Source organism: Magnolia sinica, chromosome 2 (genome assembly GCF_029962835.1).
Source record: "Magnolia sinica isolate HGM2019 chromosome 2, MsV1, whole genome shotgun sequence".
In the NCBI taxonomy this organism is placed as follows: domain Eukaryota; kingdom Viridiplantae; phylum Streptophyta; class Magnoliopsida; order Magnoliales; family Magnoliaceae; genus Magnolia; species Magnolia sinica.
Window position 1 is genome coordinate 133,895,677 of NC_080574.1, and position 25,844 is coordinate 133,921,520.

Sequence of the window (25,844 nt, forward strand, 5' to 3'; positions counted from 1 at the left end):
TAGCCATTGTTTGGTGGCAAGGGGAGTAGCTAATCCGTTTCCCACTACTTAGCTCACTGCTCATACTTATATTTTAATCGTACTCGCGCCAGTAGACTTTTGCAAAGAGAAAAGATTCGATGGGCTAACGTGGAGAAAGGTTTGCTTTAGAACTAGGACCCAAGTCATGCGAGCCTCCTTTCTAGTCATTCTTTCACCATACTGTATCATGTAGTCCATGGACTATTATTTTAATTCTGCTTAATGAAATCACTTTCTATCTTATCTCCACCGTACACGTGGCTAGGGGGAACGGATCTCAACCCACGACTCGATGGATTCCACTATGAAAGAACCTCAGCCTAGAACTATAGGTTGGGATGATTTGTCAAATGGTCAGGATCATCTGACCGGTGCAATTTTGGGGCCGTGGCCTACACTAAGTGGGACCCATAAGATAAACGGTCTGAAAGCATATGACGGTGGAGATGGGATGAAGGATGGTTACTTCCACGCTAAGGCAAAAGTGCTAATTTTCCAATTCACCATATGTAATATTCCAGCTAACAGATGGACACGCGATTATAGCCATCCATTTTGTGGGCTCCACAAACATCAGAAAAGGTTCGAATAATGAGCCATACTTTGAGGCATGGCCCATCCATGATCTGGATTAACAAACGAGCAATCACATGGATGGAGGAGATGGCGCTGATGATAAGAAAATGTAGTTGGAGATTGCTAAGCCCACAGGCGCCACATGGGACAATACAGCTCATGGGTGGAAGATCCAAACCGTCCATCAGGTGAAACCCAACGTGTAGATGGCCCCACTTAAGAAAAAGAAAAGGTAAGGACTAGAAAAATGTAGGCTAATTTTCACAACTTGAAGACAGGAATGGCCTGATTTTTGGGCCAAAACATCCGCAAGGTGGGACTCACCTGAGGACGTGGATTGCGTCCTACCCCCTCCCGTCTCCGGGGGGAACGGGCAGCAGCTTTGACGGCCGCCGTATGTTCAGGTCTTATCCATACTGTCCATCCATTTTTCCGTATTATTTTAGTACATGGGACAAAAAATGAGGCAGATCCAAGGCTCAATTGGACTGCACGAGGGGGATTAAACTCTTGCCGTTGAAAACTTCTCGGGGCCACAGAAGTTTTAGATGGAGCTGATATTTGTGTTTTAACTTTATGGATTGGTTGGATGGAAAATAAAGATAACGGTGGGCCCTGGAAAAGTTTCAACGGTGAGAATCATTATCACCACTTCTTCCTGTGGTGTGGTCCACCTGAGCGTTGGATCTACCTTAGATTTTAAGTCATAATTAAAATGATACGAAAAAATGGATGGACGGTGTGGATAAGACCCACACATCACGGTGGCCACTCAAAGCTGCTGCCCGTTCCCGAGACGGGCGGCGTATAGGACGCAATCCGCGTCCCCGTTAGCTTCATCCTCGAGGCTACTTAGAACTGATCACTGACATGCAGCGGTACCACAACTTTTGGTACCTACCATCCTTCCCAGCAACACGCCACTTGCGTAGCAAATCAGTACTATGAAAACAGGTAGACTGTTCAATTAGATCAACCTACATAAAATCAATACCATCCCTTCATTAGGTGGACCACAACTATATGTTGAGTCAGACTGCCAGTTGTACATTTATAGTATAGGTGTGGCCCAGATGATAGGCAAAACAGGCTGATTTTTCTTTTTAGATAATGTTCTTGGTAGGTACTGCTGTTTTGATGGTACTGATTTCCTAAAACAGTGACACATTGGCAGAAACGATGGTACAGTACCATAAGTTGGTACTTTGCCTGAGTATGGAAGACAGGTTTTAAAGTTAGATTTTCATTCCGAGATATTATCAAAGACAGATATTTCTTTTCCCGCCAACATTGCATTTGTACAGAATATCTGATCCGTGCAAAAGGCGGGCCACTCCAATATGATCATCTAATAAGAAAATCATGCAGAGCCATTCATCAAACCGGCAACACCACCCCACTGATTAATACCGCTAGCCCTTCAATTGATTTTGACATTCTACGATTAGCCTGATTTTCATATCAGACGATCATCACGGTGGGACCCACCTTTTTTGCATGGAACTGGATATTCCACATGCGTGACGTGTTTGCGGATTCCAGATGGCCTGGATTGCAACTAAAGCAGACCAAATAAAAAATCAAAGAATAAGAAGAAAGGAATGCCTTTGGCGTCCAAACCTTTTTTTTGACAATATTTAAAAACGGAAACCGGACTGCGTACTGAGTTGTTACTCAGTACTGAGTAAACCCTGTTGGGCCCACCGTGAGTGTATGTGGTTTATCAACGCCGTTCATCCGTGTTTCTACCACATTTTAAAGGTTGAATCCAAAATTGAAGCATATCTAAATCTCAAGTGGACCATACCACAGGAAACAGTGGGAATGGTGATGTCCACCGTTGAAACCTTCCAAGAGCCCACATTGATGTTTATTTGTCATCCAACCTGTTCATAAGATAACAAGAACATCCAAAACTTATAACCCTAAGAATTTTTCAATGGTAAACATTTAATTCATAATATTTCCTATGGTATGGTCCACTTAAGCATTGGATATGCTTCGGCTTAAGCCCTAAAATTACCTGGTAAAATGGATGGACCAAGTGGATAAAATACATAAATCATGGTGGGCTCCACGGAGTTTACTAGCTTTTCTAACAACCCCCTTAGCCTGTAGGGAGGGAAAACACAAATATCAGTTTGATCCAAAACTTTTGTAACCCCAAATCTCAATAAGGCCACACCACTAGAAATTGTAGTCATTGAACGCCCACCATTAAAAACGTGCTAGGGTCCACCCTAATGTTTATTTGCCATCCAAACGGTTAATAAGGTCACATAGACTTGGATGAAGGAAAAACACAAATATCAATTTGATCCAAAACTTTTGTAGCCTCCAGTAACTTTTTAATGGTCAGTCACCAGTAGTCTGGTCCACCTGTGATTTTAGATCTGCTTAATTTTAGGCTCATGCCCTAAATTGATTTGGGAAAACTGATGGCAACGGGATCTACAACACATACACCAAGGTTCACCCCCGCAATACCTAATCTGCTAAAGTTTGAGAGTGGTTCGGTCCAACTCTTATACATGGGTTGACCAATGAAAGCCCTCCATGTCAGGGCCTCATCTAACCCGGTGTTTCTCAATTCTCAGCCTCAGCGAATCAGGTTCTTTATTTTTGTGGCACCCCACTCTCTTTGGTGGGGCAAGCCTTCTTGACTGGTTGGGATGTGTGTGCCAATAACAGTGGCCGCACAGGGCAGACTTGGAGAATGAGAAAGAGAACCTGTCCTCCTCAGACACGTGATTGGTGGTCCTTCGCACAGGGCCCACCTTTTAAAGAGCCTGGACTCGAAAGTCGAGCAGACTCGATACGGTGGTCATGTTTGGAAGACTGACGTTGTATTTTAAAAAATAATAATAATAAAATAAAATTATATATAGAGTCCCAGCCTACCGTGTGGAAATCCACTCCCACCACTAGATTCGTCGTCCCATTTAAAGCACAGGGCACAAAAATCAGGCTGACCAATGATTCATGTGGTTCACATCAAAGGAAATAATTGGATGAGAGACCTTCACCCTTGATTTTTTTCAGTGCCAGCATAATGAGTATCTGAAATCCACTCCAACTATTAGATGCCACACCAAAAGTTAGCCTTGGGGCCCAAAAATCAGGATGATTTGTTATTCAGGTGGTCCACAACAAGGGAAACAATTCAGAGGGTGAGGTGTCACCTTGTACAATTTTTCAACGTGTGATCCACCTAACTCATTCTTTCATATGATAAGGGAATTTTACTTGAAAAAGAAATATGTGAGTGACTAGTCAAAGAAACTAATCCAAGTCAAGTGGTTTACCCAGTTGCAGAAGGCCCCGCCCGCACACATACAATCGAGTCATACATGCCGGATCTTGACTCTTTACAAGTTCTAAGATCAAGAGATTCTCACAAAGTCATCTAAACGAACTTTCTATGATTTCTTGTATTAAAGGCTTTCCTATGCATGAATATTTTTTCAAGTTAGCTCATAAAGCTAGGATTCAGTTAGAAAGCTGGATTCTCTTGAGTAGGTTTTGAGGATGAAAGAGATTGCAATGAACATGAGGCCACGGGACCCATCATGCCATCCAACCCGTCTATCAGATGCACATGCCCATGTTGGGCCTAGAGCCTAAAATCAGCTTGATCAAAACTCATGTGGGCTATACCGCAGGAAACAATGGGTGGAATTGGGGAGGGGGACGCCCACCATAGAAACTCCCAGATCAAGTGTGGGGCCCAACGTGCTGTGCATATGACATCAAATCCAGTCATCAGATGCACCCCACCAAGATGAAGGGGCATCACAAAAAATAAGGCCATTCCATAACTCAGGTAGGCCACCGTGAATGAATTTAAAAGCCCCGGACATGATTTTACATTTTTCGTCTGGTGCATCTCACACAAGTTTTTGATCAGCCAGATTTTTGGGTTGTACAGTGAACATGAGGTGGTGTATTTGACACACGGTTTGGATTCCATATATACATCACAGTCAAGCTTCTATGGGACCCACCATGTCACCAACTGGAAAATAGAGTAAGGCAAAGAAACAAAACAAGCTCTTATATATAACAGATAACTTGCATCCTTTGGTCATCAGAACATAAATCCACAAAATAGAAACCCTCTCCTCCCTACTTTGGAGCAGCTTGGGCCCTACAACAGAATTGCAGCTATTGATACAACATGTTGAAAATCCACCATTAAAAAATGTCATCCCTTACCCTTGGCAGAAGAAGGCCAAAAGTGGCCAACCCATGTCGGAAGCATCGACCAGAAACATGGCATGTCGTGTGGAATTCACTCTGGGAGCTTCAAACGGTCGAACAACACAAGGAAGCTTTGTTCAGGGACAACATAAAGGAACCCAAGCTCGGCACCTTTGACATGCTGCCGTAGCCCCTGAAAGAAAAAACCACAAAAAATAATAATAATAATAAATAAATAAATAAATCAGGGGCTGTTATGATGCATGTACACAGTCATGTACAGCATATGCCGAGCACAAGTTATGCAAGTCATGAAACGCAAAACAACCTGTAATGTAACATGTTTGTCAAGCACTTGGGACATGGAGCACTGGAAAGTAGGGAGCTTAAGATAGTCAGTAACACATATGTCATTATCGGGCATGTGCATATTAATTGACATGTGGCACATGTGAGGCACTTGAAGATTGATTGTGGCACATCTACCACATGTGGGTGCTGAACATGGATGGTCACACATGTGATGCATGTGTAAGCATTACCATCCTGCTTGTCTCATACAAGACTTTTAGCATATATAGTCTATCCAACCCTTTGAGCAAGGATCACTATTCTCAAGTAACAGCTAGCTATATTACCTGTACATTTTGTCCTTATTTTCCTCTTTTTGCATGCAACAAGGTGCTTGACAAACCACATACATGTCGTCAATGCAGGATAGTATATGAAATAGCCCCTTAGTAGAAGGGCTAAGGTCACCACTAGTTGTACTGGACCGCCCAGCCATGAAGCCAAGATGTGGTAGACCGAACAAGTAGGGTCCCTGTCTTGAGTTCCAGGTATAGGTAAGCCTGTAGTGAACATTATGATTTTCTGAATTCTGCTAAGCCAAAATGCTTGGGATGGTTGGGTATTCACATGAGCGCATCTTGCACGCACGTGTGATCCAGGCCTGTCATCATATGGCCCCCACTGTAGATTTCCTGGTCAATAGTAGACCACACTACAAGAACATAGATGGCCACAAAATAGTTGGCTGACAGTCCAGCTCAAGGTGCACTACTGGCCCTCCTGAGTGGACTGACCTGATGGACGGCCTTGGTCTCACGTGGGTTCCAGCCCATCCACATGCTGCTGGGCCTAGAAAAACTCCAGTAGCATTTTATTTACCTTTCCATTGAGTTGGAGTAGCTCGCCATCAACCCATTGTGGATTCCGGAATCCAGGTTCCGCTATTCTTCCTTGACCCTTGTAACTTGCAACCTGCATGAACAGTTTACAAATTCGTTTCCACATTCCGATGTTAATCGAGAAAATCTGAGGCCCAAATGCAATTCAAGTGAAAGAAACTGAAGAAATTCAATCGACCCCAATGCCCCAATCTTGCAGATAGTTGGGTTTCGATATTTTCTTGGGAAACTAGGTTCAAAATTTCATGAAAATTCATGTGAGTTTCGGTGCTTGCTAAAGTGCTGCAAATTTTATTCGAAAAAACAAAAGCTGCCACATTGATCTTGTGAATCCACTCATATCCAACAAATAGGACATTCAATCCTCAATATGGCAACCCATCCATCTTGCATGTAGACCATTGCTTTCATTCCTCTAAAATGTCTATTTCTTCATGCATATGTGGCCACTTGAACAACAGATAGATTAAGAATATTCAAGTGGGAAATAAGGATTTTATCATTTTTTGGGTCAGGACAAGTCCATTCGGGTTGGGCCCAGGTTCAGACCTGCTGGGCTCAGGCCTCAGGTCTTGTGTCAGTCCGAGCCTGGGCCAAGCATTGCCTGGCCCATTGTGACCCCTAACTACAGCCCATCTGCAGCATTGACAACATGACCACCTTATCCTTTTGCCACACATACAGTGGGAATGCAGTTCATAGAACTTGCAGGATACTTTGGACATAAGATGAATTTGGATGGAGAAGTGTGAGAATCCTTACCACCCCGAGTTCCTCTGGATAGGCCCCCCGATTTGGGAGCCGACTCCCCTTGCCAATTTTCGCACGGAATGTTACCTACACGAAATATTAAGAGAGGAAGTTGAGATATGTAAGTTGTGAGAACCAAGGGTTAACAATAAGTTTTGGTTTACAATATCGGTCACCACCAGAACCAGCTGTATCGCCCAATATCGGGCTGTTTTGGGCCTGCATCAGTGTTGTAATAATACAGCTGTATAATTTATGGAAGAAACCGATTTGTATCGGGCAATAAGGACCAGTTTCTGACGATACTTTAAACCTTGATGAGAACTAATCACCTGTGACCACTCGCATAACCTACGAACCCATGTTTAAAGAGTATTTCACCCCAGACAATACCCAATATTTATAGAAAATAGATCAAACCCTGTGACCGATTTCTCTTTGCATGCAACACCAGAAAATTTCCAACAAAATCAAATAGCTCAAACCTCGCCAGCTGGGACATTCAGATCGCCTGTCAGCTTCACTGCTTCCACATATTCAAAAAACTCCACATCTGTTCCCTTGTCGGTGTCATCCGAACCATGCCAGTGACCAAACTTGCGCCTCAACTGTACCACCTCAGTGCCATAAGGACCAAAAGCACCCACATATAAGCCTGCCCTTCAAATAACATGTTCTATCATCAAAGAATTTCGTACCAAGATTCCTACTTTGTAGAGCCAATAATAAATGAGGACATTGCAGACCAAATCTGGACTGCTCACCCTGCAGGCCCCACCATGAGCAGGCCATGATGCAAAAATACGCTGATTAGGCAATCCCTTCACTCAATTTGAAGGGAGAATAACAACCGACCATTTTTTGGTGCTGATCTGATAGACTAGTTACGATCTTCCAATGTCAGTGATGTTCTATATGTTGCCCATTGATGGGCGGGCTGGCCAGATGAGTGTCCAGATCTTCTAAGCATCTGCCATATTGCACTGTGGAACTGTACATACTAGGAGTGTGTAATAAGCTGTGTGCAATTGGCATTCCTCTAATGAAGATAACCAAAACAAACATACCATCAAATGGATCTAAATCATCAGTGGGAGCGGTGATTCGATTAAAAATCGTAGTTGCAGATAGCCTGCTCCGCCTCTGCGCCTGACTAACAAGCTTGACGACCTCACGTAAATCTCTAGAAACCTAAAAAAGAGTTAGCAACTCCATCAATCTATTCTTATGAATTAGAAAGGCCTGCTTCAACCACAATCCACAATAACATTTGTTGCATAAATCGAAGCCTGCATGGGCAGGCATAATTGCATGATAGGATTAATTCATATAGGATACAAAAACACCCAGAATCTTTAATCCAATCAGTTTCTTTATTATTGGGTGTGTGACATTGACCCAAGGGCCTGCTTGGGATGTCCACCAAATGCAGACGTAAGTATGCATCCACCGCTCCAAATGGGAAATGGATTATAAAGGGGTCATAAGTGTGCATCCACCACATTCTAACATAACGGTGCATGGTGGAAAGGGAAGGAAGAGAGACCATCTTCTTCCTCTAAGATAATTCTTGCATTCGCAAGGTAAAACAAAATTTATTTAATTAAAAATTTAAAAAATTTAAAAAAATAAAAAATAAAAAAAAAAGCACTCCGAAAAAGAAAAAAAAGAAAAAGAAAAAGCAGAAGAACAAATTCTCTAATAATGGATGAACTCTATTGGCAATGCCCTTTATATGACTTGCATATAAGCCCCATGTTCCATCTGTAATGCCCTTTATATGACTTTACATATAAGCACCAAGTTCATAATTTCCCTGAAATGTATAATCCTACCCAAACTTTACTGGAAGACTCAAAACAAAGAATTTAAGTGATTATAGGACTCTTCAACTGTAAAACAACTAAAAATAGCAAAAACCATAACTTGTTAAACATAGTAAATTTTTACTTAAAACTCAAATTTGAACCCTAAAACAATTGAATTTTGAGAAACCGTTCAGGAGCCAATAACCTTTGTCATTATCCAAGATGTAAAGCTTGTCTTTGGCTTCCAATGACATTATACACGTGAAATAGATAACTGGTCACAGAGTCATGGCAGTTGGAGGCTATAGTGCACAAGATCCTAGATCAAACTTTCAGGCCTGATTTCTTTCAATCCTGGCTGTCCATGAGATAGCCCTTAACTTTGTGTTACATCACATTCTCAAATTTGGGGCAAATTCCACACATAGGAGCATGCCCAATCCAGTATCTGTATATCTTACCGAATGGCTTCTTTTCCACAAAATGCAAATGGAATGGCTGTATTTGATCCCATTCTCATTTTGTCCTACATTCAAATAGGCTATAGCCTGTAAGGCTTCAAAAGCAGCATACTATACATAAACCAACAACGGCTTCCTATAGGGGAAAAAACAATTGCAAAAAGACTTACCACCAGACTCCTAATTCGGATTTCTAATAGAAATAGAATGAAGATTCAATTCATCTTAGCCTTACCTTTGAAGGAGCCTTATCCACGCTCCAAAACGCCTTAGCAACATCAAGAGGCATAAGCTCCGAAACTGCCTGGGCTGCAATGGCTGCGACCTTGAGCTTAGCTGATTTACCTTCACCAACTTCTGGATCTCTCTCTCTCCCAGGAATATGTAGCACGAAAGAATTCTTCTCCATATCCTTTATCTCAGCTGGAACCCGTACATATGCCTTCGGTGAGACATCCTCCTTATTATGTAGCAACCCACCAATGAAAAGTTTCATGCCCGTATTCTTTTCTTCCTCCCTCGGATTAGCACTCCCTCCACTCATGGCAACCGTTTCACGTTGAATATCATCTGCATTATCAGCCTCATCTTCGGAATTTTCAGTAGAACTTAATTCCTCACCATCTTCCTGTATTAACTTTTCCAAAGAGCCACTCTCTCCTTCTGTTTCCTCTGATACATCGATGTTGACAACTTGAACATTAACTTTCAATCCCGGAATTCTGTCTTTAAGGAAGTTAATAACACTTTTTATTCCTTCATCACTGGCATCGTCAGTATGTGCATTTTTCTCCTTGCTTTCTTCTTCTCCATTTCCATTCATCGGGATGCCTTTCGCAGAAGAGTTCTCATTGTCAGATGTGGATGGACCATCTGTGGGTTTTGACAGTGGTGATGTGGAAAGTGTCGAACTGCTTTTGACTGGCTGCAAGAATACTACCTGTCCAAAGATAAGGTATCAGAACCCATTGGAAAAGACAGTTGCACCAACGAAACAACTACACGAAGGAATTACATGATCCGGAACCCAATTACCCAACGATATCAATAGTATCCTTGGAAACCTCAGTCTATAAAAGTGGGGCCCATGGTTATGTCATCCAGACCATTGATACAAGCTACACATGGATGAGTGGTGTCCCAAAAAAATCCCCTGACAAGACAATCCTAACCGTTCCAAATCAGTGGCCTGCAAAAAGATGGTTAAGAAAATTAAACGCAGCAACATCCCACATTCAACAGGAAAAGGGCTACTTCCAATCTGGAAGAGATTGGGGCACTCCCCATCCACAATGAGGCTCACCGGACTAACAGCCTGAATTACCAAATCATGGACCCATGCTTGAAACTGAAGGCCTAAGGACACTGTGCATATCATTGGGTTGAGGATATGGATTTAAGAGTTCAACTCGCCTGGGGACTAAAGCCAGTACAAATCACCCCCAACTTGGTCTGACTCAGTCCCATTCTGATGTGATGGCTCATTTTGTTTTGGGACTGAAAAACCGATATAACTCGGACAATACCAAGTCGTATCGGACCTTTTTTTTTTCAAACCACGGTTGAGGATCATATAATTCCTCATATTTTCCAACAGGTAGGTATGGTGATTGGTGAAAAAAGTTCTCACCAAAACCTAAACATCATATTACCTGAATTATGCATGTCTGGTCAGCATCCTTGACGAGAAAAATTTCAAACAATGGGGTGCCAGGAGATGCAGTAATCAGTTGTCTGAAAAAATGAGAAACACCCATCACGAACATTTTATGGTTGGTCCAGAAATTAGCCAGAACTGGTTAAACTTCCTACCTCGGACTGTAAGTCCTAGCCACAAATCTACCCACAGCCGGGGTTATTCGTACTACTCTGCCAATAGAATCGTTTGAATCCTTTGATAATCCCACCCACCAACCAACCTGCAAATCATAATATAAAAGCTTGATGGCCCCATCCAAGATATCCAACGAGAAAGAGAAACATACAATGTACATTCAGCATTTGTGGCCCATTAAACAGTAGAATTTAGATCCGCCAAAAATCTCCCCTGTGAGATTATTTTAACCAACTGATTAGACCCCTTCTATATTTGGATCGTTGGTTCTAGTTTGTGGACTTCTATCGAACTGCTAGGATAATCTGATAGGCACATTGAATTCCTGTATATGCATTGCTTTTATATTTAATTATTTTGAATATGAAATATGAAGGTATGATGGAGATATACCCAACACAAAGTTAACCCAAGGGATTTGAAAGACCTAGGTATCATAGTAGTTCAGAACACCAAATAGAAGACAAAGCAAAGAAAGTAGCATTAGAAACAATTCTCTAACGGACCGAAAATGGGGAAAGTGACACTAAAATATGGAAAAGCATAAATTTCACCACTTTGGACGAAAATAGATAAGGGCGACTTTGGGTAAAATGCATAAATCATTCATGTGGAAATGGTATCAGCCATACAAATGAATTCATGCCTCCTTCGAAATAATTCATGGGGAAAACAGGATTTTTGCCATTTCTACAGGAACTCATTGCAAGCTGGGATTTTTTCCACCTCCCTGAGTGATCCTAACATCCTCAGGTGTGTTACCGTGGCCATCCATGACCCCTAAATCAGGCAGCTCCAACTTCAAGTTGGCCACAATTGTACCTGAATTCTGAACTGTTGGTCATTTTCAGGGTGAAACAGAAAATGGTAAGCACCCATACACCTGACTCATCAGTTTACTTTATAAGCAATATGCCCATATCCAATGATTTGTGTTCGTCACGCAAACAGAAGATTTTGAGAAAGGTAGCATTCATCTTGAGAAATATTACCAGCCCACTTGCAGTAAGCCTACACAGTCTTGATGCATCATGGTAGCGTTCTTCATCTATTGCGGTCTGCCGGAAAACAGAATATAAAATTAGAATGCAAAGTTACTGCAATAACAAAGCAATGATTCAAGCAATGGTCCACCAACCTTCAATTGAGACATAACTTCAGCTATGCTGTCTTTTGAAGCTGCTTCGGCAATAGCGATTTTCAGTTTTGCAGCTTCCTGAAAATCCTCATTCTCAATAGCTTCTTCCAGTTGAAACTGTGAAAGGTCACAAGTTAGAACTAAATAGAATAAACAGACAAGGAAGACTAAGATTTCTCATATGAAAAGAAAGATTGCTAACCATAAAATTTCGAGAAAAAAATTTGTATTATATTCATACACCTGGAGGCATTATACAATACTCAGACTGAGAGTTTGTACAATTGGTTGTATGGGTGGGGCCCCATGGTTCAGCATCCAAACAATGAAATGACCGGAGCCACTTTGGATGCCTTCTCATATGGGAAAGTGCTAACCTGCAATACGTGTCCGGCAAATAGATGATCAAAGAAAACACAGCAAGGATCCACATTCCACCAGAAAAAGGCTAAAGGGTTTTTGGCTGGGACCTTCCAATCTGGGGGATTTTTGGTGTATGGACCATCCAAGGTGCAGCCCGTCATATCAACCGTTTGGATCAATGAGCCATGGGTGCTACTTGAATAAACTGAAAAACCGAGCACACTATAGAAATTCCAAGGTCGAGCATTGTGTAAGACCTCCTATACATATCCATCTTAAAGGAGTATTCTTGACTTTTCACTGCTATCTAAGGACAATCCCAGAAACTCCCTGATAAAGTGAAAAGGCCAAATCACCAATATATTTAGTAAAGATCAAGAATGTACAGAATTCCGCCAAGCAATCATGAGAAAAGCTGACCTGGATAGTTGAGACAAGGCTATGGTGATGGTGGTGGTGACGATGAAGAAGAGGAAGAATGGAAAGTTAAAAATAAAAAATAAAAAAATCAAGTCAGTCAAATGTTTGAGGCATATTCTATTTGGAGGGGGCTCAGGTATTTAAGACAACTGAAACCCAACCTTTGCTTAGCTCTCCTACACTTGTGCCCCCAAGTGAAATTAGTTGCTGCTCTCCAAACTTGGCAACCCTCACACCAACATCCTTCATCCTTAGAGGAACTTGGTCCAAACACCACTCTCCAAACTCGACAGACCTGGTCCTGTCAATGTTGAGGATGGCACTCGCTAGATCCAGCACCTCTTTATGTACCAACATGGCAATACCGTTTTTGAGGATACTTGCTTGATTACCCATGAAGGCTGAAGTCACTTTGATCTTGACCATTTCAGTAAAGGTAGTCCTAATAGGTCACTTCGTTTGTGCAAGGACACTCCCCATTCACCTTCCAGAAGCTTCAGCCATAAGAGAATTTTCTTCAGAGCCTCACCATGTGTACTGGCAGCCTGTCTGCTTGTTTGTTTACTGTGCTTCTTTACTTGTTTTTTTAATTTAATAAATCATCTTCTCGAGGGAACATATATATATATATATATATATATATATATATATATATATATATATATATATATATTAAAGGGAATCCTGTGTTATCCTATTAGCTTTCTGTTTTGGTCACCATTGATGGCAAGTTCCACCTTATCACGACTCTTGACATGGTAGCACCTCATTCACTCGATCTATATATATATATTAAAGGGAATCCTGTGTTATCCTATTAGCTTTCTGTTTTGGTCACCATTGATGGCAAGTTCCACCTTATCATGACTCTTGACATGGTAGCACCTCATTCACTCGATCCATATGGGCTTATGGGCCATGTGACTCGCATTGATTTGTTGAGCACTAACAGATCTCTCCCTCTTTCATCTACATAAGCAGGGGCACTCGTCTTCTTTAGGTAGATGATACATGATAGCTAGATCATCAACTACGGTCAACCTTTGCACCCCACCTGCTAGCCAATTAGAGTTGTGGTCCAAAATTCCATCCAATTGGGTGGTTGAGCCCACAAATCCAATCTTTTTTTTGTTCTTACGGTAACTGTAAAATTATTCAAAAAGCAAAAATAAATCAAGAAATGGGAACCATATTCCTGCAATAAGATTAGGAAGGAGTTATCCTCCTCTAGCAAGACTATCCAAAAACAACTCCACCTCTCTACCTGCAAAGACAAATGAAATGTTCATCCATGAGGGAAGGGAATGAATTTCATCAAATACAAGCATAGGCTTCCAAGGTTCCAGGAGGACACTGGAAGCAAGAAGTCTACTTAAAAGAGTTGCTTCCACAATAATCGGCCCCCCATGCTCCTTGGCAAGAAGTCTTAACCCTTTGTGCAGTGCTCATACATTTGATCTGATTAGACTGTGGGACCCATAGTACCAATTCGAAGTCTTAGAAAGACTTATATAAACCACACGGCTGTATATAGGGATCCATACGGTTGATTTTGGACTTCTAAATGAGTTTCCATATAAAGTTATCCTTTTTATCACAAATTAGGTATAGTTTAGGAAATTTCGGTTAACTGGACGATAGGAATTAAGTATTGGCATATTTGGTTTAAATGATGAATTTATTTTAATTAGGGTATTGTGTCATGGCTTATATAAAGTAAGAAGCCATAGGTATAGAACTTTTGAAGAAGGCTACCAAGGGGTCGTTTGGATGCCTATAGAGGATCATTGGATGCCTGTATGTTTTTAAATTGTGACTTTCACCTGAAAACATGTTGTCTACTTGGAAGTAGGTTGTAGGTCGCTCACAATCACAAGTAGCTTTTTTGTATTGGATAACCTATAAGTCACTTACAATTACAGGTAAGTAGTTGTGTATTCGTACCAAAACAGAGCTTGAAGTAGGGAATCGGTCCAAAATCTTCAAATCACATAAAAAAAATTTGGCATAAGATATGCCATTGGGTTAAGCCCATCTAGATGAATCTTTAGGGTCATTCTTAAACTAAGAGCCTATTTGTTTTCCCAATTATGTCATCATTCTGATTTTACCACTACCAAACCAAATACAGAAATTGTCGGTCAAATGAAGATGTATTCGGGAGGGCTAAAAGAATCTGTAATCATTGCACTTTTCGTGGCATAACCATGAATATCTCAAATCCAAACAGTGACATCGGTATATTTTAGTGATAATTTGACATTAATGTAAGATTGGCATTATTATTATTTTACTGTTGACAAACCAAACACGGGAATTGGTTATCAAATACAAATGTTATCAGGAGATAGGTATAGTCATTTGTAATCATTGCACATTTATTTTACATTACCTAACTTGTAATCATTGCACATTTCTTTTACATTACCTAACTTGTAATCATTGCACATTTCCTTTACATTACCGTGGTAATTGGTGAAACAAACAGGCCATAAACCAATCATCAAGTGGGCCCTCAAATTTAAAATACTTGTAATAGAGAGTAGCTACTTAACATAAGCAACAAGCAAGCCAATAATGATGATGATGATCATGACCATGATCATATTCAAGCATAAACTTTAATTAGCGCAATCAAATACCAACAAAAAATTTACATCAAAATGTTTATTGGGGAATAATCTTCTCTAGCCATGGGCCTACTTAGTTTTTTCTCTAAACAAACTTTCAGCACAAAATCCATTGAATGTGAGCTGTCACTTAGTTTTTCTCTAAGCACCTAGTTGTTGGCCCACACCTGCTAGATTTTTCGAATATGCGCCATCCACAGTAAAGACCACAACATTTATGGATTGGATAAAAGAACCACACCCGACTTGCATAAGTAAAACCTTGAACCTATGTTGTTGTTGTATATGACCTAAGTTGAGACCAAAGATAAAATATTTGAGGCTCATTTCCATTATGCTATAATTGCAATGCTCAACAATATGAATTAGTAGGGAAATAGGCATAATGTGATCTAAATATCAAGATCAGGACCTATCACAAACAAAACTATAATACCCATTTCATGTTTAGCACGGAACCATCAACATTCACTAGAAAATACAACATTTGAACTAATGCAAAAGAAGAAGAAGAAGAAGAAAAGACTACCTATTTTCACAAAACACTGCTAATGCAGAGGCATTTCACACCGGGCTCGAGTGGGGTAGCCCGTGGGATGCGGGGACACACTGGGGGTGGACGGCCCATGTGATTTAGGGCCCACGAGCCCACGAGAGGGGTTCGACCAAGGTTCTAACCCATGAGATGTGGGGCCTGGGCTATGAGATAAAGGAATTAATTCGCCATACTCTAACAGTTCGAGCTTTTAGAGCAACTGGTTAATTGTCCTGCATCAAATTGGTATCAGAGCAGGAGGTCTCGTGTTCGAGACTCCTCACCGGGGGTAATTAATGTGCATTTCACACCGAGCTCGTGTGGGGTAGCCTGTGGGATGCGGGGACACACTCGGGTTGGGCGGCCCGTGTGAAGCGGTACCCATGTGATTTGGGGCCCACGATGGGGGTTCGGCCGAGGTCCTAACCAATGAGATGTAGGGCCTGTGTATGAGATAAAGGGATTAATTCGCCATACTCTAACAGTTCGAGCTTTTAGAGCAAGTGGTTAATTGTCCTGCATCAAGTTGGTATCAGAGCGGAAGGTCTCGTGTTAGAGATTTCTCACCGGGGGTGATTAATGCAGGGGCATTTCACACCAGGCTCGAGTGGGGTAACCCGTGGGATGCGGGGACACACTCGGGGTGGGTGACCCATGTGATTTGGGGCCCACGGGGGAGGTCTCGTGTTCGAGCTTTTAGAGCAACTAGTTAATTGTCCTGCATCAACTTCAAAGTGCAAATTTCAACACTCCTACGCCATTGAAAGCAATCATAACTAAAAAATATTAGCGTACACAACTCAAAAACTCACTTCATGTTTAACAATAAATTATCAGTTTGAACTGTAAATTTTGTGATCAGAACTCGATTTGAATCAAAACTAAGACCACCCATTGTTCAGTTTGTACAAGTGGGGGCCATTTTTCAGTGATCCAAACCATTGATATTATGGGTTCCACTCATGATTTATGCAGCAAAAATCTCCCTTCCGTCCATCCGTTCTACCGGCTTATGTGAGATAATAAAAATTAGGCAAATACAAAGCTCAAATGGGTCACACAACAAGAAATAGAGGGAATTGAACGCCCACAGTTGAAACCTTCTTAAGGCCTACAATTACATGGGCTCAGGGGCTACATTCGTGTCCCTTTTTCAAAAAAAAAAAAAAACCCAAGAAAATCTCATACTCATCAAGCAAATCTCTCTCCCTCTCCACTAACGCTCACGGAGCACAGATTGCAGAGATCCATCTCTTTGAAAATCTACCTTCTTGTTGAGATTTCAGCTTCTCTTCTTCACAATTGAAAAATAAAAAATAAAAAATCATATCAAGTACATTGAGCAACTAGAAGGGGAGACTGTAGAGTTCACGGCAAGGGGTTGGAAGAAACAAAGATAGCCGGAAGCTCGTCAAAAGAAGTTTTTTTTTTGTGGGGGGGGGGGGGGGGGGGTTGAAATTCCATAAGTCACAGGGATGTGAAATCCCACCCTACCCCCATGTAAGTTACATCGGGGTTTTTCCTATAACTGACTTACAGGTTGTATATCAGTTAAGTCACTAGGATGTGAAATCCCACCAGGTTGTAAGTCAGTTAAGTCACTTACAAGGACATGAAATCTCACCCCACCCCCATGTAAGTTGCCTGGGAGTTTTGGTTATAAGTGATTTACAGATTATTAGTCAGTTACAAGTAAGTTTATAAGTTGCTTTCAAGTGAAAGTCACTTACATGTTATCTATTTGGATATTATCCATAAGTCACTCACAAGTAAAAAGTTTTTTGTATTTGGTTAACCTGTAAGGTTGTAAGTCAATTAAGTCGCTTACAGGGAAGTGAAATCCCACCCCACCCCATGTAAGTTGCCTAGGAGTTTTGGCTGTAAATGACTTACAGATTGTTAGTCAGTTACAAGTCCCCCATCCAAACACCCCCTAAGTTTATAAGTTGTTTTCAGGTGAAAGTCATTTACATGCTACCTATTTAGATACGATCTATAAGTCACTTATAGGTAAATAGTTTTTTGTATTTGGGTAACCTGTAAGTCACTTACAGGTAATTAGTTGTGTAATCAAACCAAACAGAGCTTGAAATAGAAAATCGCTCTAAAATCTTCTAATCACGTAAAAAATGGTGGGTCAATTCTTAGGCTAAACCAATCATCAGGTGAGCCGCAAAAAATGGGCCACATATTCAAAAACTCATGCCAATCTTCTCCACTCATCAAGTGGGTCTCACTTTTAACATGATTGTGATTCATTCAATAAATTCCCAACTAACATGGATCATTCAGCAGTAACTGTCCATCCATAAGCATCATTCAATGGTTAGAATCTTCTAATAAAGAACACCTTTGGCCATGGCCCATCTCGTAAAGGAGCCCATCACATTGAACAAATAATAATAATATCTTATTGCATTTGTTGAGTTTGGTCCCCTCACTTTTTAACCTCGAACAATTTGTTTGATAGCCACTAGATCAATGGTTAAACTTGCAAAAATGCATACCCCATTTCTATAATGAAAGATTTAGGCGGGCATCTATATACAAATGGCACATAGATTGTTGATAAGCCATTGAAATATGTTTTGTTTGGCAATAAGCCATTAAAATATGTGTTTTTTTAGCAACCCACTGTTACAACCAAAATGATATCCACCAAAACAATATGGATTATTGAACTGTGGGCCCCACTTCTATAATGGAAATCTGGGCCATTATTTTTTAGTGACACTTGGACCATTGATTAGATATCCAAAACAAGCTCCAACACAAAAAAGCCCAAAATACAAAGATCAAGCCCATTAACTCTTTCCTCAGGCCCACTTGACCCCACTCCTCTCTTTCTTCTCCTTCTCTAGCGTTAAGAAAGCATATCTCCAAAAACAAGCTGCCATTACTCAATCCTGAGGAAAGAGGAAGAGTGATGGTGGGGTTTATGGCACCAGCAGCTACATTGGGCAACAACGGCCATAGTTGTTGCTGGCAATAGGCCTCATTGTGTGTGTCTACCCCTCTAGCATTAAATTTAAAAAAAAAAAAAAAAATTTACATTGCCTATAACTCACATATAGTTAATTGAAATCCCACCTCTCCCCCATGTTTTCAAAACATAAGGGGTTGTTTGGATGCCTATAAGTTGGTTGGGATTGGGTAGTAACTTACCTATAACACATAAGTGGTGTTTGGGTGTGAAATTTCACATGTGAGTCATAACCTGTAAATCACTTACATGCAAATCTTACAGGCAACTTACGTGGGAGAGAGGTGAGATTTCACATACCTATGAGGTACACCCCAACAATCGGATTTTTTGAAATTGTAGTTGCAAGGGGAGACGTACAATGGTTGGATTCTCAAACCCGTCCACCAAAATCATCCATCCTTCCGAACGGCTTCTCATTTCTCCATCTTTCCTGGCCTTTCACAGCATAAGGTACGGTTTCTCCTTTCTCCTCTTTTTTTTTCTTTTTTCTTTTTTATTTTTGCATCAATAAAATGGGAAGCAAAGATCTTTACCTAGAATCTCAACCACGATTTCAAGGGATTGGATTTCTCCCCCTTTTACAATGGAATAGAGCGAGACGAAGACATTTGTGTTTCGACGAAAACAACTCAAGTTTGTGTTTAATACAATGCTCTATCCCAAAGGTTTGTGTATACTACCATTCGGGGTTTTCAGTTTTTGCTCAAATGGGGTCCACCGTTCAACGATCCAAAGCATTGAGTATATTGTCCTCATATGGATAGCTTGCTTACCAAAAATCCCCCGGATTTAATGATCATATTTGGATGGTGTTTGGCCTTTTTTCTTCGATGAGTGTGAACGGTTGCTGTAACCATCTATATTCGACCGCATGTTTAGGGTATGTGAGTCTTCCAACATATGAAGTTTTGGTTCATGGACCATCTTAAGCAGCACCCATAATGTTAAAGGTCTACATCATTGAACTATGGGTCCCACTTGTCTTGTACGGGACTCGGAACAAGAAGAGCACGAAGGAAACTTTTTGGCCCAAGCATTGTATAGTAAGTCTGAAATTCATCCACTCATCTTCTCATCCAACAAAACCATACCCTACACACATGGCAAGATGGCACACTTGGTGCGATCTGACCTTTCCTACAGTCGCATAGGCATGCCTTGGCCACTAAATCTAGCTTGTCCACTAATAGCCAGTATTTTAAATCCATTGGCCCACTTTTGTAGTCCATCGGATGATTGGTTGAGCCTAAGAACCGGCTCAAAGATTCGGCTAGATGGGCTTATCCCAATGGTATATCATGCCAAATTTTTTTATATGATTTGAAGATTTTGGAGTGATTTTCTACTCCAAACTCTATTTGATTTAAATACACAATAACTTACCTATATGTAACTTACAAGTTACCCAAACACAAAAAACTAATTACCTATAAGTGGCTTACAACTTACATCCAAACAAGTAGCATGTCAATGACTTACATCCAAACAAGCAGCATGTCAATGACTTTCACCTAAAAGTGACTTTTACCTTAAAGTGACTTTCAGCTGTAAGTCACTTACAGGAAAGTGACTTCTTACACCCAACCCCATAAAGCTTCCTGGCACTTCTCACCCCCAACCCTATAAAGTGACTTACATATGAATTTCCTCCCCCAAACACCACCTATACGTGACTTACCTATACGTCACTTCCCACTTATAGAACTTACAGCTTTACAAGCATCCAAATGACCCCTAAGATTTGCCTATGACTGAATTAAAGGTTGTAACTCACAGGTGAAATTTCACACCCAAACACCATCTAAAAGTCAGTTACAAGTAAATAACTTCCCACTAATGGAACTTATAGGCATCCAAATGACCCCTAAAGAATTCAGTTGAAAAAACCAAGTCGAATCAATGACTAAACCCATAACCCAAAACCAACAGAAACCCACCCAAAAAAACAAAGAGCGTAAATTATAAGCTCAGTATCCTAATTTAAGACCAAAGAAAGGGGAAAAAAATAAAACAAGTTAGAGCCCATAAACAGAAACATGCATTCAAATCTTAACTTGTAACGCCCGCATTTTTTAAATAAAATTTAAATTTAAAATTTTTAATTTTAATTTTGAGTGAGAGAGAGATCCGCCGATCTCATCTTATCCTTCCTCTTATCTCTCTTTATTCAAACTTTTCATCGTATTCCGTCGTCTCCCAATAAACCCACTCTCTTAAAAAGGGAGCGTGTGAGAGCGAGAATCCTACCAGAACTCAAAGAACCAAAGAAAGAATAGGAAAAAAAAAATGAAAGAGAAAGTGGGAATGAGGCTTTTGGAATTCATCTATTTAGGTTAGCGTAACGTTTTTTTTGCTTTGTTTTCTTTCTGCAGTAGTTAATTTGTCATTGATCTACACATTGGATGGATTGAATCAATCAAACATCTATTGTGTAGGTCTAATTTATCCATGTGGAAAGGTACACTGATGTGCATGGCTTTATGGCTTATGTGCAGAAGGTGGGAATTTTTTCATGATAGAGAGCGATCGATATGATCTGTATAGTTCATGGGTTTTTTTAAGACTCAATTATGTAAAATTTTAAGAATCAAACTAATTCGACACCTCAATGGACCGTACCGATCATAGATCTACCCAGATTCTTCCTTAATCTAATGAAATTGAATTAATACCGGAATAGTAATTCTCTGCGCAAGATACAACTTGGCACAAAGAATTATATGACATAATCTGAAATGTGTGATAAAATCATTGCCATTCATTAGATTCTTAAGAATAAAATAAATTAAAATCATAAATTCCAGCCTGATCAGACCATTGGATGGGCTGCATCGATTTGAAGAAATGGTAGACATTGAATCATATATGGAGGCATTATATGATTGATTCATTATGTGGAACCATTATATGGTTGAGATCTAACTCGATCTGGACTGACTATCAAAATCCGGATATCAGATGATAATGCAATCCAATTTGATGATCGATCTAACCATCTAATGGGCCGCATTGACCAATCAATGTAAGCATTAACAATTATAATTAATTAAGGTATGGATGGTCGGATCAAGATGATCATCGATTGTCCCTTAAAATTGATTAAGTGACAATCAATGATTGGCCTTGATTCATATATCAAAGGTAATTCGAACCTTAAATTATTAAAGTAAATAAATCCCCCAAAATTCATGTAAATTATCAGACTATATAAAAATTTGGAATTTCATGGTTAAAATTGAATTTTTCGCAAAGTCATTGGGTTCTGGCATAATATTTCAAAATATTACAGAATGCCGCCCAAACTTTCAAAAAAATCAACTTTCAAAACTGTTACTGAAAACTGCCCAAATCTACAGAAATTTTAGGGGGCTAATTCTAACAATGCCTTAATGTTTGAAATATTATTTTCTAATTTATGAATTCATTTTAAAAAGACATCTTAAATAGATTTAGATCAATCAAAGGTGGGCCCCACCATGTGAACTACTAAGATTTAAAAAAAAAAAAAAAACATTAATGTGATTTTAGGACATTCTAATCCATCAATTTATTGGTTTACAGAATTATCTCTACCGCATCAAGGTAAGTGATCCCGATGTGTTTCTCATCCATCAAGTTAAAATAGATTAATTGTTTAATATGTTGTATACTTACCCTGATATAGTTGTAATGTACTCTTATTTGATTTGGATGAACATGTGATTTCTATATTAATATAGTAATCATGATATATTTTAATAATCAATTATCTGAGTTACTGTATTGATGCAACCTATATGCTGAATTACTAATTAAACATGAATTGAATGATATACTGATATTACTGGATGGTATGGGACTGTTGATTCAAATATAAAAATCGAAATAATCTATACAATGCATGATTCACGATTACTTGACATGCTTGTGCATCTATCAATTGCATACACAACGCATACTGAATTCCTGGGGGACCTCCCTGAATGATATGCTTAGTAGAATCATTACCAAAAGCCCCCTATACTAGTGGAAACCTACTAGAGGAGTAGATGCGGGCATTGCCTATGCCTACCAAATTATAGAAGCCTGCCAAGGGGCAGATGCGGGTCATCGGGTTTCCAACTCAAGCAAGTGGACGGATTCCCACTTGATACATTGATGCATTCGTGCATTGCAGAATATTTGCATTTTCTTTCTGAAATTATATTTTGTATGATTATTGGTATTATATTCTAATTTGATGTGAAGAACCACGTCGGAACTTCTCACTAAGCCTAGCCAGCTTACCTTGTATTGACGTAAAACCGTACAAACGTGATTGAGAGTGAATCGGTGGCTCAAGAACATGAGTACATGGTCGAGCCGGAAAAGTACTTAAGGAGCACGTGGCCCTACTTGATAGAGGAATAAGTTGCTGCCCTATACCATCCATGATTATCACTTTAATTCTATTCGGTGTTTTTTTTATTAATTATTTCTTTCAAGTTGTTGGACAAAATTTATTTCAATGCATAAGACCCCGAATGGGAGGGTCCTTAACTATTTTAATAACCGACGATTGAAATGAATGGTCGATTTCTTATTCATGAGATGTGACTGTATATGAGTGGAACTTAGATCTATGGTATAACTACTAGCTAGGTAAATTTGTGTAAGCATATTTAATAGTTTAAGTACACTTAGTGTATAAGTTATGACATGGATCTCGGGTCCAGAGTACACGCAAAGTACCCGAAATCTGGGTCGTGAGACAACTGGCTGATGGTTGTAATCAAGTGCAGGAACCCAGAATCCAAACTCAACTAAAATTACGATGTGGGTATTGAAATTTAAGACTCCATAAATCCAATCGAATCCATAATTCAATGACTAAATCCCAGAAGCCGAAATCAACAGAAAACCATTTTTTTTAAAAAAAAAAAAAAAACAGCTTATAAATTACAACCTCAGTATCCTAATTTAAGACCGAATAGAGGAAGAAAAAATCAAACAAGTGAGAAGCCATGAACAGATACTTGCATCCAAATTGCAACTAGCTAATGCATGTAATCGAGTGATGAGAACCCAGAATCCAGAATTAACTAAAAATACAAGAAAACTAACTAAAATTACGATCTGGGTATTGAAAATTATGAGTCCAGAAATGGAAAAGAAAATCCAACGAGAAAAAACACGCATCCAAACATGACAAAACGGAATTCTCTTTGCGAAAGATGAAATGGGTAACCTTAAGAACCGAGGAGAAGCTCTCAGCCTGATCGATTTCCGAGAAATGCCGATTCCATTGATTCCAATCCCAAACAGATGAACTGCTGCTTGTGCTGCTGCTGCTGGTGCAACAGCAAGAGAGGGTCGAAGTCCTGCCGGTTTTTGAAATGGGTTTTTGGAGAATCGAACCCAATGCGTTGGGATTCGTTTCCTTCTTCATAGAGAAATCAAGAAACGAGCGGTTGATGAGAGGGAGTGAGGGTCCCCATGCGTTTGCTACCGCCATCTCTCTCTCTCTCTCTCTCTCTCTCTCACTGGTTTAGAGGATTTTATCCTCGGATTCGGATTTTGCAATGCAGATGACGGATTGACGTGTCCAGGTAAGCGACGATGGCAAAAATACCCCTGTGAATGATTTTGGCACGTGTGCATGAACACACGAACCGTGTATCAGGTGTGGCCTCTTTCCAGCGGACGTGGATTGGGCAGTACCCCTACCATGGACCCCTGTCCGTCTCTAGCCACGAACGGGCAGTTCTTTGGGTGGGCCCACAACGACTTATCTGTTTACCTACGCCGTCCATCCTTCTCTCATATTATTTCAATGTATGAGAAAAAAAGAGGCAGATCCACTGCTCAGGTGGACCACACCGCAGATAACTCTTGCATTTAATGCGACTAGCATTTCATACTTTGTGCATTTAATGCAACAAAGTTTATTATTTGGTGCGGCCCATTTCAGCGTTGGATTTGCCTAATTTTTGTAGACATGATATAAAATGATCTTAGAAAAGGACAGACAGCATAGATAAATAGGTAAATCACGATGGGTCCGCCTACAAAACTGCCCATTCGTGGCTAAGGATGGACTGATGGAGCACGCAATCGGTGCGCCCCACCGGTACCTATCTGAGTACCTAGCTAGAGACGGACGGTCCTGTCAAGGCTCGGTGGCTCACCATGATGTATGAGTTTTATCCATCCGGTATGTCCATTTTGACAAATCATTTCAGGAAAAGGTCACAAAAAATAAGAGGCAGGCAAAAGTCTTAAGTGGACCACATCGAAGCAATGGGGATTGAAAGTATATTGCTGAAAACTTCACCAGTACACAAAAGTTCTATGTGAAGCTGATATTAGGAGTTTAATCCCCACTACTTGTAATTTCGTCTGCTTAAAACCTTTCGTATGCCTAATAGGCTCATGTCCTAAAATGATATGTAAAAATGGATGGATAACATGGATAAAACGTATACATCACGGTGGTCCCAACAGGACCGTCGGTCTTTGGTCTTGCGGGAGTAATACCCAATCCGCGTCCCTTTCCAGCAGCTCGGGCCGGTGGAATATCCGTAATGCCGCGCATGGACGAAATAACGGAGAGTTCTTCATATACCGTCCATTGTTAGATGATGGGCCTGAGATGCACGCAGTGGGTCCCACACGATACACAGATAGCATATCACCCACTAGTATCGATATCGCAAGTGTGGAGGAGGCAGAATGGCGAGCAAACCTCAAGTGGATGATCTGATCTGATCTGATCTGGAAGAAACTTACGTATGAACGTGGACACAAGGACAGGTACAGTGTCCTGGGTCGTCGGTGCAAGTGGACCTCATGTTGGACGATCGAGAACATTGCCCAAGCGTAGATGACGGATCGGTCTCACAAATTCCTTCATGGGACGATACCATTCCTTTGAACGGTGACCTGCAAACGGTTCACACACGAAATAAAGGCAG

At 40.4% G+C, this 25,844-nt stretch overlaps 1 protein-coding gene across 2 annotated transcripts; it reads right to left on the reverse strand.

The window, feature by feature from the left end:
• Window positions 1-4,625: 4,625 nt before the first annotated feature.
• Window positions 4,626-24,461, reverse strand: LOC131237734 (protein EXECUTER 2, chloroplastic-like). Of its 2 annotated transcripts, XR_009167383.1 has the most exons (12): window positions 24,119-24,461; window positions 11,979-12,095; window positions 11,833-11,898; window positions 10,819-10,925; window positions 10,659-10,740; window positions 9,242-9,946; window positions 7,805-7,928; window positions 7,223-7,392; window positions 6,750-6,824; window positions 5,968-6,060; window positions 4,813-4,990; window positions 4,626-4,744 (listed from the first exon to the last, which is right to left on the reverse strand). XR_009167383.1 is itself a non-coding variant. In XM_058235679.1 (11 exons), exons 1-11 carry the CDS (start codon window positions 24,383-24,385, stop codon window positions 4,889-4,891), a joined length of 1,908 nt encoding a protein of 635 aa, XP_058091662.1. In that variant the 5' UTR covers window positions 24,386-24,461; the 3' UTR covers window positions 4,626-4,888. The 2 variants fall into 2 exon arrangements, 1 of the variants encoding a protein (XP_058091662.1); XM_058235679.1 differs by having other exon boundaries at window positions 4,626-4,990.
• Window positions 24,462-25,844: the final 1,383 nt, after the last annotated feature.